General features: G+C 45.7%; 1 protein-coding gene across 5 annotated transcripts in view; it reads right to left on the bottom strand.

Moving 5' to 3' along the window:
- The window catches only part of GPCPD1 (glycerophosphocholine phosphodiesterase 1), a 741593-nt gene that overhangs the window by 608587 nt on the left and 115077 nt on the right, over window positions 1-17929 (bottom strand). For all 5 annotated transcript variants that reach the window (XM_069234162.1, XM_069234166.1, XM_069234163.1 and 2 more), the window contains exon 4: window positions 9617-9701. In XM_069234162.1, the coding sequence (XP_069090263.1) occupies window positions 9617-9701 (85 nt within the window). The remainder of the gene's footprint in view (window positions 1-9616; window positions 9702-17929) is intronic.

The raw sequence follows: 17929 nt of genomic DNA, 5'->3' as shown, positions 1-17929 counted from the left end.
TACAAGTTATTTACCTTCGGTAACCATATATCTGGTAGAGACATATTCTACCTGCAGACTGGAGTCAGACTGGATCCGGGGATTTTTCTTCAAGCAGTACCCCGGTGGCGTTGGTCAACTCCGTGGGTGCCGTGATGTTGTGGCCGTATAAGGGCACCATCCCGGTGCTCTGACGTCTGTCTCTTCATGACTTTCCACGCCAGTAGCGCAGAACCATGAAGAACACCTATAAAGGTGTGCCAAAATAGGGCCCTTAAAGAGAAATTCCTGTCCTGTGCGGGGAGGCTGGGCGGGTCGGTAAGGAATCGGAAACTAGAATAGGTCTCTACCAGCTATACGGTTACCAAAGGTAAGCAACTTGTACATCTGATAGAGGCTTCTAGTTGCAGATTCCTTACCTTAGAATATATACCCGACCAATATCATCCTTGGTGGTGGGCTGCGAACCAAGATCACAGCAAAAAGTCCTGCAGGACCAAATAGCCATCTCTGCGGATCTGACTGTCTAGGTAGTAATGCTTGGTGAACGTATGTAAAGACGCCCACGTTGCTGCCTGGCAGATATCCAGGACTGGAACTCTGCGTGCTAACGCTGTGGTAGCAGCAGATGCTCTGGTTGAATAAGCACGCAAATCCAAAGGGGGTTGCTTTCTCACCAAAGCATAGCACATCTTGATGCAGAGGACTATCCGTCGCCAGATGGTCCTCTTCTGCACCGCCTTTCCTTTCTTCGCATCCACATAACCCACAAAGTTTATTTTCCACACAGAAATCTTTGGCACAATGTAAGTAGAACGCCAACGCTCTTTTTGAATCCAGACGGTGGAATCTCTCCTCCTCATGAGAGAGATGTGAGGGTGCGTATGAAGTAGGCAAGGGGATAGATTGGTCTCCGTGAAAAAGTTTCACCACTTTGGGAAGAAAGGAAGCCCTGGTTCGAAGCACTACTTTGTCAAAATGCACTGCTTGGAATGGTGGCTTCGAAGAGAGCCCGAGCTTCTTCACTCTGCGAGCAGCCGTGATGACAATCAACAAGGCAGTTTTAAGGGTCAAGAGCCGTAAAAGACAGTTGTGGAGCAGCTTGAAAGAAGCACACGAGGTATGGGAGGACCAAGTTCAAATCCCACTGGAGCATTATGAACAGAACAGGAGGAAACATGTGAAGCCTTTATGAAAGCTCCCAACAATGGGAGATTTGATTACAGAAGGTTAGTCTGGTAGCCTTAAAAAGGGTGAGAGGCACACAAATAGCTCTTGAGTGTGCCGAGAGCAGAGCCCTGCTGGGCAACAGAGAATAAAGAGGAGAACCTCAGAGTGATGCAGAGAGGGGATCAACAAATTTCTTCCGACAGGTGTATACTCTTTTGGTGGAGGGGCACCTTGCTGCTAAGATGACATTACAGACTTCGGGTGGAAGGTCAAAAGCCATCAACTGCTGCTCAATCTTCAAGCAAGAAGGTGGAGATTGGACAGGTTCAGGTGGATAACCATCCCCTGCTGCTGCGAGAAAAGATCCTCCCGAAGGGGCAGTTTGATCAGAGGATCAAAGCCCATGTTTAATAGCTCGGGATACCAGACTCTTAGTGCCCAATGTGGAGCCACCAGGATTACTTGGGCCTGGTTTTGCCTGATCTTCAGAACTCTGGGTGAGAAGGCATACAGGAGGCCTGAGCTACCCTCCTGACCAAAAGTGTCACCAAGTGAGTGCCACCTTGGAAACTCCAGCGTGCTGAACAGCTGACATTGCGCATTCTCTGCGGAGAAGCACAGATCTAACCTGGGCTCTCTCCACTGCTGAAAGACCTTGAGCCACCTCCGGATGGAGACGCCATTCGTGGCCGACTATGCATCGACAGCTGAGTTAGTCTGCTCTGACGATCAGACAGCCCGCCAGCTGTTGAACCACCAGGGAAATGCCCTGGCGTTCCAACCATGTCCAGAGGCAAAAAGCCTCTAGACAAAGAGTCCACAACCCCACTATGCCCTGCTTGTTGCAGTACCACATGGCGTTGGTGTTGTCAGTAAACACCTGCACCACTTTCCCTTTGAGAGAGGGAAGGAACGCTTTCAATGCAAGTCAGATCACACAGAGCTCCAAAAGGTGGATGTGGAGCCATGACTCCGCTGGACACTAGAGGCCTCTGATCTCCGCCTCAGCCATGTGGCTGCCCCATCCCAGGAGTGGAGCATCTGTCACTAATGTGAGATCTCGTTGGGGAAGGGAGAGTAATCTGCCATTGACCCAACCTGGATTCAACAACCACCACTGCAGGTCTTTCACAGTTACTTTCGAAATCTGAACCATGTCAGAGAGATTTCCCCTGATGCTGCGTCCACTGGAACTTCAGGTCCCACTGCAGAGCCTGCATATGCCATCTGGCATGGTGTACCAGCAGGATGCAGGAGGCCATGAGGCCCAGCAGCCTCAGAGTCAGTCATTCTCACCGAAATCCAGGATAGAGGCTGAAACATCGGTATCATAGCCCAAATATCCCTGACTAGGTTTTCCAGAGGATAAGCCCAAAACTACACTGTGTCCAGAACAGCTTTCATGAAAGGGAGTGTCTGACAGGAAGCAAGTGTGACTTCAGCACGTTTATAGTGAACCCCAGAGAATGCAGGAGGTTCACTGTAGTCTAGAGGTGGGAAGACTACTTTCTGGGGTGTGTCTGCCTTCAAACAGCCAATTGTTAAGGTAGGGAAAGACTGGCACCCCTAACCTACACAGATGAGCTGCAACCACTACTATAACTTTCACGAACACCCAAGTGGCGTTGGTAAGGGCAAAGGGAACAACGGTAAATTGAAAGCACTCGTAACCTACCACGAATCACAAGTAACGTCTGTGGGCTGGCAGGAAGGGAAAGTGCAAACAGGTGTCCTGCAAGTCCAACGTTACCATCCAGTCTCCAGGGTGAAGGGCATAAAGGACCCGAGTTAGGGCTAGCATCTAGAACTTCTTGAGGAAGACATTGAGATTTAGGATAGGGCAAAGGCCCTTGCCCTTTTTTGGGCACCAGAACGTAGCAGGAATAACAACCACAACCCACTTCTGGCGCAGGGACCTTCTCTACAGCCCCCTTGGCCAAGAGAGCCTTGACCTCCTTGCGGAGAAGTGCCATATGATCTTCTAATAACGAAATTAATGATGGTGGCATGGCTGGAGGAGAAGTCTCAAAGGGGAGGGAATAGCCCACTTTTAGTGGTAACGGATTCCCAGTGAAGCAGGTGATGGCGAATCCTGCCGCCAACTGGCTCCAGATGTTCTGACAGACTAGGAAGGTTTGGAGGCATTGGAGGAAGTGGGAGTGGACTGGGCAGCCCACCGACTCCCTGATCCCCGAGCTCGTGGGATCCTGCGTCCGCGATGGGGCTGTACAGCAAGTGCAGGTCGATGGCCAGGTGGAAAGGAATGTGGTTGGGTGCCCCTTAGGTAGCCTCAAAAGGCACACTGTTGGGAATGAGGAGCAGCTGTGAAGCCAAGGGACCGAGACGTAGTCCAGGAATCCTTAAAGCACTCGAGCGCTGCATCTGCCTAGTCTCCGAAGAGACGGGTGCCATCAAAGGGCATGCCCATCAAAAATTGCTGGACATCCCCAGAAAAGCCAGACTTCCTCAACCAGGCATGGCTTCTCAGTGCCACCGTCGCTGCAAGCGATCTGCTCAGTGAGTTTGTCGTATCCAATCCACAACGAATCATGTACTTCGCTGCATCTCTCCCATCTGTCACAGCTTGGGAGGGACTGTTCCGGGCCTCCTCCGGAACTCGAGGCAGCACTTGCCAGAGAGTATGGGAATAGCTGTCCAAAAGGCATGCAGTGTTCACGGACCGCATCGCTAGACTGGCGGAAGAAAACATCTTTCCCAAGTTGTCCAGTCTTTTTGATTCCTTGTCTGGGGGAGCTGTAGGGAATGCACCAGAGGATGATGAAGCCTTGATGACAAGCCTCTCAGGTAGTAGGGTCAGAAATTCTGGGTAAGTCAGCGCAGGTAGATGGCAGCGGGCAAACGTCCTATTCACATGAGCCCCTGTGCTGGGTCTGGACCAGGTACCCAGAAGGAGGTCCCTAAGAGCTTCATTGAAGGGAAGGAGGGGTTCCTAGTTGCAGGCCCCAGGCTGAAGCACTTTGGTCCAGAGATTAGTCCTGACCTCTACAGAAGGAAGCTACAAGTCCAAAACCTCAGCAGCTCTTTTCACCACCATTGAGTACAACTCTCCCTCCTTCGCAGCCAAGGTAGGGGGGCCTGGCAGTTCGGGCTGGACTGTTCCCATGAGGAACAGGGTCAAGACTGATTTGCATATGGCTGGGTCCAAACTGGGGTGGCATGGTGAGCAAAAGAACGATGGTTTAAACCCAGATCTGTGACTGGGGGTGAGTGTTTGCATTGTCAGCACTCCGTCCATCATCCTTTTGTGTTGGGGGGGAGAAAGCATGCCAGTACCTGTGAAGGCGTCCAACCCACTATCACCACCCAAATCTTGAACCCAGTCCATGTTAGGGTCAAGCTGATATTCGAAAGGGTCCAGCAACCCCTCTACACTATCCCCATATCCAGACCCAACCCATAGCAGTAGGGGGTCATGATCAATCCTGGACCCTGGAGAGCCCATGGAAAATGCAACCGATGCGGAGCGTCGCCATTCTGGCTCATCAGGAATCAGTATAGGGTTGACTTCCATAGTGGGCCCACCCAATGTAGAGAGCGCCAATGTGGTATGTAATTTCCTTCTGAGACCATTTGCCTTGAATTTGGAGATGATCCATGTGGGCTTCCCACCCCAGTAATAATTCATCTGTCACTATGGTTTGAGAAGGAGCCTGTTGGTGGAAAGGCATCCCCTGAAGGTTGGTCAGAGTGCACACTCACGTAAAAGATTGCTTCACATGAGGGAAGAGGGTGATTTTGTCTTCCCACTTGCCTGCTGTTTTGTCCCTCCAGTCCTCAAGCCATTCCTTAAAGGGATACATGTGGAGGGGTGCATTGGGAGTGAGGAAGATACAGAAGGCCATGGAGCAGAGAAGGGAGGACATCGACCTCACTCGAGGCTTTCATTAGAAAGTGACATTTTTGAAGTAACGTCTCTCCTCCAAAAGATATACTCTTGCCTGCATAGAATCAATAGTAGTCCCTAAATACTGCAGAGTCTGAACAAGAACAGAGATTGCTTTGTTGTTGTTGATGTGAAGACAACCCAGTGAAAGACTTCTTGTGAAGTTGACCCCTTGATAAGCTAATCATCTAGTTAGAAATAGACAGATTTGTGCCCCCTGAGATGAGCTGCAACTACTGGCAGGCACTTGGAGAAAGTTCTGGGAGCTGACCCGAGTCCAAATGAAAGGACCTGTGTAGGAAAATGCCACTGTTGGCATGGTCACCCCCCACTTTTTGCCTAGTGTTGATTCCAGCTTAGATTGGAAGTATGCTGGGACCCTGCTAACCAGGCCCCAGCACCAGTGTTCTTTCCCTAAAACTGTACCTTTGTCTCCACAATTGGCACAACCCTGGCACACAGTTAAGTGTCTTGTAAAAGGTACCCCTGGTACCAAAGGCCCTGTGGCTAGGGAAGGTCCCTAAGGGCTCCATGTATTATGCCAACCTCAGGGACCCCTCACTCAGCACATGCACTCAGAGTGCCATGCCCACTGCCTGTGACATAGGTAAGTCACCCCTCTAGCAGGCCTTACAATCCTACGGCAGGGTGCACTATACAACAGGTGAGGGCATAGCTGCATGAGCATTATGCCCCTACAATGTAAGTAAATTCTGAGACATTGTAAGTGCAGGGTAGCCATACTGACTATATGGTCTGGGAGGTGTCAAAAACGAACTCCACAGTTCCAGAATGGCTACACTGAATACTGGGAAGTTTGGTATCAAACTTCTCAGCACAATAAACCCACACTGATGCCAGTGTGGGATTTTTTTGGAGAAATCTTAGAGATGCCCCCTGTATGTTAGCCCTACTGTTAGTGTGTGACCGAACGGTCTGTGCCAGCCTGCCACTTCCAGATGAGTTTCTGACCACATGGGGTCCCTCGCCCTGCAGGAACTTTAACACCTGGCAGTGAGCCTCAAAGGCTCAAGCCTGGTGTTACAATGCCCCAGGGCACTCCAGCTAGTGGAATTGCCCCCCCCCCCTATGTTCAGCCCCCACGTTTGGTGGCAAGCCCAGGGAAATAATGAGAAAAACAAGGAGTCACTCACTCAGCCAGGTCCACCCCTAAGGTGACCAGAGCTGAAGTGACCCGTTCCTTGGAAAATCCTTTATCTTGTTTGGGAGGATTTAGCCCAATAGGGATGGGGATGTGCTCCCCTTCCCAAAGGGAGTGAGCACAAGGAAGGTGTAGCCACCCTCAAGGACAGTAGCCATTTGCTACAGCCCTGTAACCCTAACACCCCCCAGTATTTAGGGGCGACCCTGAACCCAGGACTTCAGATTCCTGATGACCTACAAAAAAAGAAAGACTGCTGACCTGAAAAACCCTGCAGAGAAGAAGGAAGACGACAACTGCTTTGGCCCCAGCCCTACCATCCTGTATCCTACTTCAGAGAACGTGCAACACAGCGATGCATCCGGTGGGCCCTGCGACCTCTGCCGACTCAGAGGACTGCCCCGTACCTAAGAAGGTGAAAGAACTCCCAGCGGAGCTGTCCAACTAAGAAAGAAGAAGCCATCTTTAAAGAGGCTCCCACCTCACTCCAGAAGCGTGAGTCCCCAACACTCTGCACCTGACGTCCCCGACCTGTGTCCAGAGAAACCAACTATCAAGAGGATCCCCCCCCCAAGCGACTCCAACAACGTGTCCACCCATGGGCTGACCTCCCTGCACCCCCACCACGATGCCTGCAGAGGGAATTCCAAGGACCACGAACGCCCAGGACAAAGATATTCGAAACCTGGAATAAGTACTGCACCCGCATCCCCCAGGCTCGTGAGAAACCGACCACCAGTGCAGGAAAGACCAGCAGGCGGCCCTGGCCCTTGACCTTGACCTGCAGCGCCTAAGTGACCCCCGGCTCCCTCCATAGAGTTCTATTGAGAACCTGATGCCCTGTTGGCACACCGCGCCCGGCTACCCGTGTCGCTGAGGGTGTGGTTTTTGTGCCTACTTGGGGCCCCTCCAGTACTTCTCCAAACATCCCTAGTCTGCCCTCTGAGAACACGGGTACTTACCTGCCAGCAAACTGGAACTGCAGTACCCCCTATCTCCATAGGCTCCCACGTTATTTTAGCTCCTATTTGACTTCTGCACTGACCGGCCCTGTGTTGCTGGTGTTTGGGGTTGCCTTGAACCCACAATGGTGGACTACCTTTGTTCCGGAGATTGAATCCGTAAATGTGGTGCTTACCTCTGAAACTGTGCTGTACTTACCTGCCCCAGGAACTGTTGAAAATTGCATTATGTCCACTTTTAAAATAGCTTTTTTGCCATTTTAATGAAAACTGTGTACAATATTGAATCTATTCAAAGTCTCAACTATTACTATGTAAAGTACCTTTCATTTAATGTACTTACCTGCTAAATTAATCTTGTGGTTCTAAAACTAAATTAACAAAATAATATTTTTCTATATAAAAACCTATTGGCCTGGAGTTAAGTCACTGAGTGTGTGTTTTCACTTAAGCATTTGTTGTACACACACGCAATAACATTAACCTCTGATAAGCCTAACTGCTCGACCACACTACCACAAATAGAGCATTAGTATTATCTATTTGTTCTGTCAAGCCTCTTGGGGAACCCCTGGACTCTGTGCACACTATCTCATTTTGATATAGTATATACAGAGCCAGCTTCCTACAACCTGATATTGACCTTGGTCCTGCCACACTACAAACCTCAAAAACTTCAGTGCTTCTTGCCGTTGGGTACGTGAAAGTATGCACCTTGAAGGTCTATAGAACGGAGTCCATCTCCCTGGCATAGTTGGGGATAAAACTGATGCAATGCCAATATCAGAAATTTCTCTTTTGTTATCCATGTGTTGGCTACGTTTAAGTCAAGAATGAGTTTCAACTTGCACATGATGGTTGGATGGTTTTGGTGGTATGGTCGGGGAAGAGCTGGTGAATCGGACAAAATCCATTTTCAAGAATAGTCAGCACCCAAGGAATCTTGTGATTTTGAACCCCTCTGCCAGACAGTGTGAGATACTTCCCAGAGTGTTTTTTCTTTTTTTTTTTTAAGTGTTTAGGAGGTAGCATCATATAGTAATTATGCTGCCCGAACTAAGATGGGCTCACTGAAGCTCTTGCATGGGCAACAGGCCCAAACATTGAGTCTAACCAGGGAATATGGGGAGTCGTTTGGCCCACCAAACAAGGGAGCCTTTGCTCCATATCCTAAACAACTGCCCCAAGGGGATCAGCCGCAGAGAAGCCTTCTCAGGGGAGAGTTTAAGACGCTGGGGATTAGAACATGTAGGGCAGCTGCAACAGAGTCACTGAACCCGGCTACTACAACTCTTAACATCCGATTAGTTTAGTTCCTTGATATTTTAAAGACCTTGTTAAACATGTGCCCTCACTTCAGCCCGAGGGCAAGTAAACTGGCTGATCCTGAGATGCAAAAGGGGCTATGGAGCACATGAGACGCATCCGCCTTCCCTATGGTTCCAAGAAACTTACCAAGGCGAAGTAGATAGGCGACACTTGAATTATTAGTAGTCCATATTAGCACTTTATACGTCCATATGCCTTGTTATTGGGTATAAAGGGTAGAGTTATCCAGCACCATATGGAGGTTTAAGCTTTTAATAATCAAGACAATAGTGACAGTTTTTTATGAAGGTAAAAGATGTGTTTTAGGAGAAGGATTTTCTTGATGACTTGCATGTTTATTTAATGTTTATGGTTTTAATTACCTAATAAACTAACTTTTGAATATAACCTTCGGTCTAACAGAGTAGAAGGATCCTAAAAGACAAGTACATGACCCATGTGAACCTGTCTTAGTGTCTCTGTAACCATAGAAAATGGGACAAGTTGCAGGAGTGCACTTCTGATATTTCGACCAAAACAGGCAGAATAGAACAAGTGGCAATGACTCAAATTGGGAACAATGGTAGCCACGGAGTTCAGACTCACAACTTAAGTATTTCCTTAAAAGACTCCAGCAATGGAGCTGTAAAAAAGCATGCAAGAAAACCCCTGCATGTTTAACAACGGTTTTCTAAATAAATGAAAAAACAGAACAGGACTCATAAGGCAACAGCTCGTATAGATTAGGGAACTGAGGGGTGAGGCAGTCTGATGAAGCAAATGGTACACTGACATTATTAAGATTTCATCTGCAACCCACATCGGTTTTTCAACTGGGAAGTTATAGTTTGCAGTTAATTTGCAAGATAATATAGGGTTCCAGAAGTTGAACTAAAGGGGAAACTGGAAAAATACAATAATATACAAAGCATCCACCAACTTCTTTGAAACTACAAACAATTTTACAATTTACTGAGTCCAAAGTTGCAGTAAATGACTGCCATGAGTTAATACAGTGTCAGGGCCAGATTTAGCCATTACTAAACTCACATTTCTAGTGCTGTAGCGAAAATATTAGAAGCGTGACTTTGGAAAGAGCTAACCATTCTCTTTGGAAACAAACGACCATACCTTAGATTCTAATAAACTTCCTTTAAAATACCGGTACAGAAGTGGAGTACAACTGGAAACAGGGATAGTTGTTCGCCATAGGGTACTGTGGAAGAATTAGCAGAGTTAGGACTTTTAACACACTGCCATTAAAATCATGCTTCAAACATTTTGAGCAAGCTTCTGCACAAGATACTCAGAGCTCACATAGCAAACGCAAATAGTCATAAAATATTTGTTACCCTTTACATACGTTCAAATATGAAACTGAAAACCGGACCTGTGACTAGCTAGAGTGCCTCCTCTCCAGTTTGACGAGGTTGCATTAAAAGGGGCATCTGAGCAATAACATGTTACAGTATGTGATACGGGTAGTAACACTTTAGAAAGCCCAGTACTGAAGCACCTAGTTCTGCCTCAAAAGTATCCTCATTTATGCCATAAACTTATAATATTCCCGTCCACAAGACAGACTTTTTTTTTTTTTTTTTTCCCTAGTAATTCTTCATTGCCTTTTCATTTCAGGCATGAATTGTAAGTCAAGATTAACTAACACTCTAGTACCAAATAGGACTAACTTACAAAACATGCTACAAATGGACAGCAGTCAAAAAGAGCTAGATACATAGCATTCAATAGGGCAAAGGAACAAATGCAAAACAGCATACAAATTATTTAGCACAGCAATACCTGGATCGGATTCGTGTTAGCTGTGCAATGAACAAATGGAAAAAAGGAAATATTAGCATAATAGAAACAAGGAACAATTTCACCAGTAGGGGGTGTCAGAGAACTGTGGGGTACAATCTGAGTTGGTGCTCCTATTCACGGTTCATCAGAAGGGTAAGCTTTGTTGTGGGGCCCCTTTAGCAACTAGGTTGGATACCCTTATTTTAGCATTAGGCCCCCAGTCTGTCTTTTACCCTGATACATTTTATTCATTTTCATATATTTGTTTTTAGCACAACCTGCCTTTAGCTTGTTGTTTATATGTTTTAATCAACTTCCTCTTTCTAGGAGCACAGAGTTTGCGTTGCACAATTTTATCAAACCACTGTAAAACAAGCACTCTAATCCCTGCTCAAGGCTGACCAGTACGGTACATGATATGCTAATTCGTATTGATAGTCCAGGAGCCAGTCCCTATTTCACTAGACACATCTAAGTCAGGCTTGTTCTAGAAACTCTGAATGGGTTATTATATAAACAACATACAGGCCTAAGGGGGGCAAAGGGCATTCAAGTCATGGCTGTCTTGGGGCTCGTACCACACTAAAGACCAATTTGCTGATTCTAGCGCAGACTCTTCAGCTTTCCAAGAGGATTGCCATCCAGACACCTTGCAGACTCTTGCCATTCTTTTCAGGTATTGGGGAGGGGCAAGGGTTTCTCCCTTAGAATGGGACAAGCAGAAGGGTTTCAACCCCCATTCTATTAGATCCAGACACAGGGTTTCGGCAAGAATCTCTGGGCTTTCTAGAATCATACAAAATAGTGGGGTTGATCTTCTTTGCACTGGTTGTAACGATGATTACCATAGTATGGTTCAGCTGCCTCATCATCGCAGCTCATGTTTTTTATACTAGGATGTAAGTGCTTAAATAAATGCATTGAAAGCCAGACTGCATTGAGTGTACTGCCCTGGCATGTGTGAGTCACTGAGAAACTGAGAAGTCAGACTGTCAGGTGTAAATTGCCATAAAATCACCTCTTCCTTTTCAGGGTTGGGTGATGCACTGCAGGCTAGCCAGGAGATAGGCCGACAGCTTCCAAAGTGGTATGGGGCTGACTCAGTCTCAGTCGGTGGTGCTGCAGCCTTAAACACGCAGTCTTATTACCATAACAGGAACTGCACAACAGCTAGCTGAACAGCGCTTCTGCGATCAAAGGAATGCTTCAGGAAAAAGGGCAGAGGTGTATAGGGGCTAGAGACAATGAAGAATCAAGATGGCGCATGGAGAAAAGGAAACCATTTTTCCATGAAAATGTCAGGTTGGTCTTGTAGTAGATAGATTATCAGTTCATGGGATGCAGCAACTGCCATGTCGCATATCCAATCCATGTTTGCAGGTGGTAGACACTGCTTCCAATATCTAAAAATATAGTCACCAAAAGTGCTTGGTCTAACCAGTGTCCAGACCACACAAATATCATTTGACACACCAGTGTACTGTAGTAGAAAATCAGCTCTCGGGAGAGTTACATTTTCAAATCACAGGAGGCGTTCACGGTACATATGACTTGGGCTCAGTACACTAGAAGAGAATTGCATGAATAAACAGGTGTGCAATGTCCCCTTGGGAGTATGTAGAATGCTAACAAGCAGAGTCGACAGCTAGGTTAGACCGTCAGTCTATATGGAGATCAGTGGCACTCCTATAAAATCTCAGTTTTAGTCTTGCCTCACGGATCTCTGCAATAAGTATCTAGGATTTCATCCCAGTCGTCAGGGTGCCCTCTGAGCAGCCTGCTGCACCAATTCTCTTGCAGGAAGGACTGAAGCGGCCACAAATTATGTTCTTAGAGTAACATTCTGTATAACCCCGAAACAACTCCTGTGTAGGAAGTCCAAATAAGAAAATATTCATACTTTACAGACCTGGGGAGTGATTCTAGCAGTGGTCATAGAGCCCATACCACAAAGTGGGGCAGCTGCGAGTACTGCCACTGTTCCCAGTGTCTAGACAAAATTCTTCTCGTATAGAAAAACAATTTATAAGCCCCATTCTGTAGCAGGTGGGCCACCTTGAGAAAGCCTTTGCTACACCGGGCCTCTCTGTGGATTGATCTGCCTCCTGTTTGAAGGGCTTCGTTATCCCAGATAGAAGCCTTTTGTGCAGGTAGGCATAAATATTAAGGTGCTAAGCATCAGCTCCCAAGTCTTCAACATCATCTGCAGCAGTGGCTTTGCAGCAATCTCAAAATGTTTAAGGGCTTTGTATAGTAGGTCAGGATTAACATGCTCCCCCAGAAGTCCCTAATCTACTGAGGCCCAGTCCTGTCTGAGTCCTTCAAGAAGAAATAGGCTAGATGAAACAGTGGATGAGCTTTATAGTAAAAGGTTTATATCTGATAGTCATAGACCATCTGATGCCATATCTGCTTCCATCTTGGAGTATGGGGCAATGTTTGTCGGTCTGTCTGCCCCAGATATACTCTTTGAAACTAAGGTTTGGATGCAGATCTCTCAGAATGCCCAAAAGGATCATGCCAAACAAGTAGTTGAATCTCAGCATCAGTTTTTATCATCTGGATATGCCCTCAGAGCCAACAGGAAGGTGGGCCCATTTCCTGCAATCCATAGCAATGGTAGTCAACAAGTGGTGTTTTCTTGAGAAGAGGCAAGAAGATTGGTCCCATCCGTAGCCCTAAGCAGAATCTAGCACAATGTTCCCACTGACACTGGGAGTCCACCAGCTTTGTTGGTTCAGCGGAAATGTTTCTCATTTCCCCCAGTTTATCTTATCTCTTTAAGTCAGCAATTCAATTCAAACAGGTTTTCTACAGAGTATGGCTACCCAACCAAGCCTCCCAACGCTTATTGAACAACCACTCCCAAATTGCCAGCATAAACTCCCCAAGAACTCATATGCCAAAGAGATGGTTTTTAGGAGTCTACTAAAAAAACGGTTTTGACTTCTATTTCCGAATAGTAGTAGTAGGGAGACTATTCCATAGCCTGGAAACCAAAAATGAAAAAGAGCAGCCTTCACATTTAGCTCTTTTAACCTTAGGTATTAACAGAAGACCCTGGGAGCTGGACCTAAGGGACTGTCCACCGACATAAGCAGATAGTAGGTTCTGGATAATGGTCGGACCTTCCCCCTGGATGGCCAGGTAAGCAACAGACATGGCTTTAAAACAAAATCTTTTTCTACTGAAAGCCAATGGAGAGCTTTCAGGGCTTGTAGAGGAGATTGGTGCTTAGAAATCTTAAATAATTCTTGCTGCTGCATTCTGGACTACTTGGAGACAGTTTATCACAGACTTTGGGCTTCCTAAAAATAGGGAGTTCCCGTAGTCTAGGTACGACTTAATCAGACCCTGCACCACAATTGTCTTTGTAGGGAGTGATAGCATGTGTAGCAATCAGTGTCATCAGTGCCAGGAAACAAGTGTCCACCTTTCAAAGGAGCAGGAGAAGGTCAGAGCAGAATAACCTTTGTTTGCTTTCTGCTGTGTGAATGCCTGAGATTTGTGCAGTTATTTGTATCTTGTCTGCAGAGGTTTAAGAACCAAAAGAAATAGAGGTGAGCGGGGTTAAACCCAGTCACACACCCCTAGAAATAGGGAACTGGTCTGACAAAGCCTTTGCTGTTGATCTGGGCAGATGGAAAGTGTAAAGGAGTTTGAGGATTTGACTGAAGCAGTCCTGATAGCCAGCTTTCAGAAGTGCACAGAATAGATAGGGACATTTGATGAGGCATCAAGGGAGATCACCACTTGGCGTTACCCATCGGTTAGCCTCTCAGATGATATGAGAGAGTAACCAGATATGATTAGAGGAGGCTCTCCAAGGTACAAAGCCTACCTGCAATTTGTATATCAGGAGGGGGATGAACATCGGAGTTGCATGGCCAGCACTTTAGCTAGGATCTTCATATCTGCAGTAAACAGCAAGATGGGCTTGTAACTTCCACAGAACTATAAATCTTTGAGTTAGGGAGTAAAATGATGGTTTCCGTGTTAAAATTCCAGATAGAGGAGACAGAAGTGGGGCCTTCTTTTTATAGAACTCAATGAGGAACTCACTGCTGCCCGGTGCTTTACAAGCAGGCACTTTTTCATGGCCTCTATAATTTTTACAGTGACTCGTCAGCTCGCTCCATTTTATGGGGGCAAGCCATCAAAGAAGGCAGATTCCATAGGGGAGGGTTCCTCCCCAGGTTGAGCCATATATAGTTCTTTGTAAATAGCCAGGAATCCTTCTGTAATGTGCTGGGGGTGGGCGAGAAGGCACTCATACAAACTTGATAGCCAGAATAGCATGGTGAGACTCCACATGCTTGAGCTGTTGTACCAGCAGTTGACCAGCTTTTCCCCCAAATTTGTAATGGTGGGGTTTGATTCGAGGAAGCGCTTTCTCTGCCATAAAGGCATACATGGAGCTTCAGTCCATCTTAGCTGGCGTTAATTCTTGGATGTTTTCTTTTGTCAGGTTTGTACAGAAGAACGTCATTAATTAGCAGATCAGTTGTTCCAGTTGTTTCATGGCAGCCAGTCCAGGAACACTTTTTCTGAATATTATTTAGTTTGTCGGCAGTAGAAGGTAGCCATCTTAACTTTGCAGTTTGGTGCTGCATTTTTCTTAGGCAAACAACCTTCTTTTAAGCCATTGGTAAGACCACGCTGCAGCACCTAGCTGAAAGAAATGTGCTACACAAACCAAAGCAATGTTTAACCTACCTTCAGTCAAAGAGACAAATTAAGAAAAAGGTGTCTGTTAGGTCAAACGCACAGAAGCTACACACAGTTCCTTTAGGAAAACAGCTGTTACTATTTCCCAGCATGAAAAGTATTGGCAATTGGTCTCTCAGCCATAGTTTTTTGAATGGCAATTAGTAATGCATAGGAGATGAGTGCTATTAACTATACTGATAGCACTCAAATAGGTCTATGTGAACAGTAAGTAGGGCCTCAAAACTGTTTATTTAATGCTACCTGTCCTATCAAAGTATCAGCTCTTGTATCCTCATTTAAGCAGTGTTACCTAATTAAAGTGTCACCTGACTTCTGGGAGGTTACTCTACAAATCTCGGTTAGCAGAACTTTTCTTATCCAGTCAGCAGAAGCTGCCTTGCTTTGTGCAGTGTGAGCTCTAGGTTTACCAGGGAGAGGTTTCTTAGTAAACCAAGAACATACAATGCTTGAAACGAACCAACTGGTAACAGCCATACCAGTTCTGAGCTGACCATAATTAAATTGTTTGCTTTATAAGGGTCCTCAGTTTTGTTCACATACATTTTATGGAGTGACGTGATTTCTCAGCTGGTGGAGTACTTACAAATACAGACAGTGATATAGCTTGGTTTTCATGAAACTCTGAAAACTTCAAGCAAAAAGAACGATATCGGTTATGAGGGCCACTTCAATTATTTAAAAAAAAAACTGTGTAAGGTTCTCCTGAAGAAAGGGCTTGACATTCTCAACCTCGACTTGCCAAAGTAATAGGTACCAGAAAAGCTACTTTCCAGGAAAGTGGTTACCAGGAGGCTTTTAGGATGGGTCCAAACAGGGAGCTATTAATATCGACAGAAGCGCATTCAACTCCCATAGTAGCAGGGGAGGGCTAATTTGTAGTAAGCTATTCTTCAGTGCTTCTAGAAAGTCTTCACAGGAACTGAAAAAAAAAGCCTTCTGAGAGGATCTTTTTCTGGTCACTGTAATGACAGCAATATTAACTTTAAAAGAAGAGAATTGATTGAGCTAGAACGAGCAGATAAGGATAGATCACATTCTCTTCATAAGTATTTGGGCCATGTCTGTTGAAGTGTATTACAAATCTCTTCCACTAGCACTGCTTTTAATTCCAGGATGTTTATGTGGTAAAGCAGTTTGTGACCACAATCGCTGCTGGGTGTGATCTTCTAGATGAGCGCTCCATCCTATCCGGGAGGCATCAGTCACAACAGACTGCTTCAGTGGGCCTGGACGAAATGAAATTCTCTTTTAACTGTTGTCTCGCTTGCCTAAATATTTGAGGGGTTTCTTGACTTACATTGTAAGATTCAGATTTCATACCAGTCATGTTTCCACTGGGACCACTGGTCTTCTAGACACTGTTACAAAAGCCACATGTGAAGTCATGCATTGGGGATGAGGACGATACACAAAGTCATGTATCCCATTTGGAATGGCAAACTGTACTATTGGTTGTAGCATTTGCAGCAACTGGTTACATTTCTGAAAGTGTACACACACTTTCCTCGGAAGACTAGACGTCTCCCTTATATGTATTCAGTGTTTCTCCTATGTAGTTGAGAACTTGTACTGGAGACAACATGGATGTTGAATTTGATATGCAAGCCTAACCGACATAAGTTAGGCAAGGTACTGAAATTCAACTCGCCCATTTGTGCAGAATGTGCTTTTATCAACCAGTCATCCAGGTATGCATTCCACAGAACACATCCAGGCTCCCTTCTTAAGCTGTGAATATCTCTGATGCAAAGCAAGCAGATTGATTTATTTCCTCATCTATTTTTTTTGTCTCAGGTCGAGGATCCATCTGAATTCCCTTTGGTGACTTTCCTGGGTACAAAAACTCCCCCAAATTCCTGGAATAGATGACTTTTCTTTGAGATGGAGGGACTGGTTTTATTGCCCGTTTTTGGAGCAGAGATTTCACCTACTTTCATAAAAGAGACAGCTGATGTTTTGCCAGGCTCGTTGGAGGAGGAGCTTTGAAGTGAAGGGAGAAGTCGCTCTGGATGATCTACAAGACCCATCTGTCGGTTGTGATAAACCTGCACCATGTCAGATAGCTTCTTTAACTCCCTCCCACCAGCTGGAAATGGAAGGAGTGGTCCTTTCATTGTTTAGATTGTAACTGTGATTTTCCTGACGTGTATGAACGCTGTTGTCCTATTTGACTGAATCTGTAATAGTTTAAGACTTCTGGTATTCCTGCCTTAGAGCTTTAGGACAGAAGGACCATTAAAGGGACCTAACCTTTTGTTTCTGCTGGAATCTCACCTCTGTCTGAAGTGGGAGCAGTAAAACTGTGTTTGCTGCTCCAACTCTGCCTTTAACGTTTAGGCTTCTTTCTTCATCTGTTAAATCTTATCAGTAAGGGGATTAAAAAGGTCAAAGGAGATTCACTACAGGCTTTAATATAACAACATAAGCCAGGATGACTGATGGAGCGAGATGGCAAAACTCCATGACAGCGAGGTCTGCAGAATTAACTGTTCCACTAATCGACTAGCTGAAGACTATCTGACCTTATGCACTACTTATATAAAGTTCAACTTCCTTGTTTGTGGCTGGTCTTCTACAAAGGGTGTGAGAAAGTACCAAAGAACTATTTTTCATAGGCCCAGCAAAGCTAATGTGCTAGCGGTTTTAAAAGCTACAGCCAGTACTTAATTTGTAACTGAAATGTGCAAGCATGGAATTCCAATATTGTGTAGTCCTAAATACATCTTAAATGTGTTAAACAGACACACCGTTCACCTTTAAATCCCTTCTACAGGTTCATGCTTTATCTTTTTGTGGAGGTTTTAAAGCCGCTCTTCCTCATTCTTTCCACTTTATTTTTCCTCTGCTGCTCTCAGTAAAAGTCTAATGCAGATCAATAAGTGCCAGTCCCCAAAAATGTGTGCTGGTGTCACC

This window comes from Pleurodeles waltl, chromosome 5, assembly GCF_031143425.1.
Source record: "Pleurodeles waltl isolate 20211129_DDA chromosome 5, aPleWal1.hap1.20221129, whole genome shotgun sequence".
Classification (NCBI taxonomy): Eukaryota; Metazoa; Chordata; class Amphibia; order Caudata; family Salamandridae; genus Pleurodeles; species Pleurodeles waltl.
The sequence above is the reverse complement of the archived record's forward strand: the minus strand, read 5'-3'. Positions and strand labels throughout refer to the sequence as shown.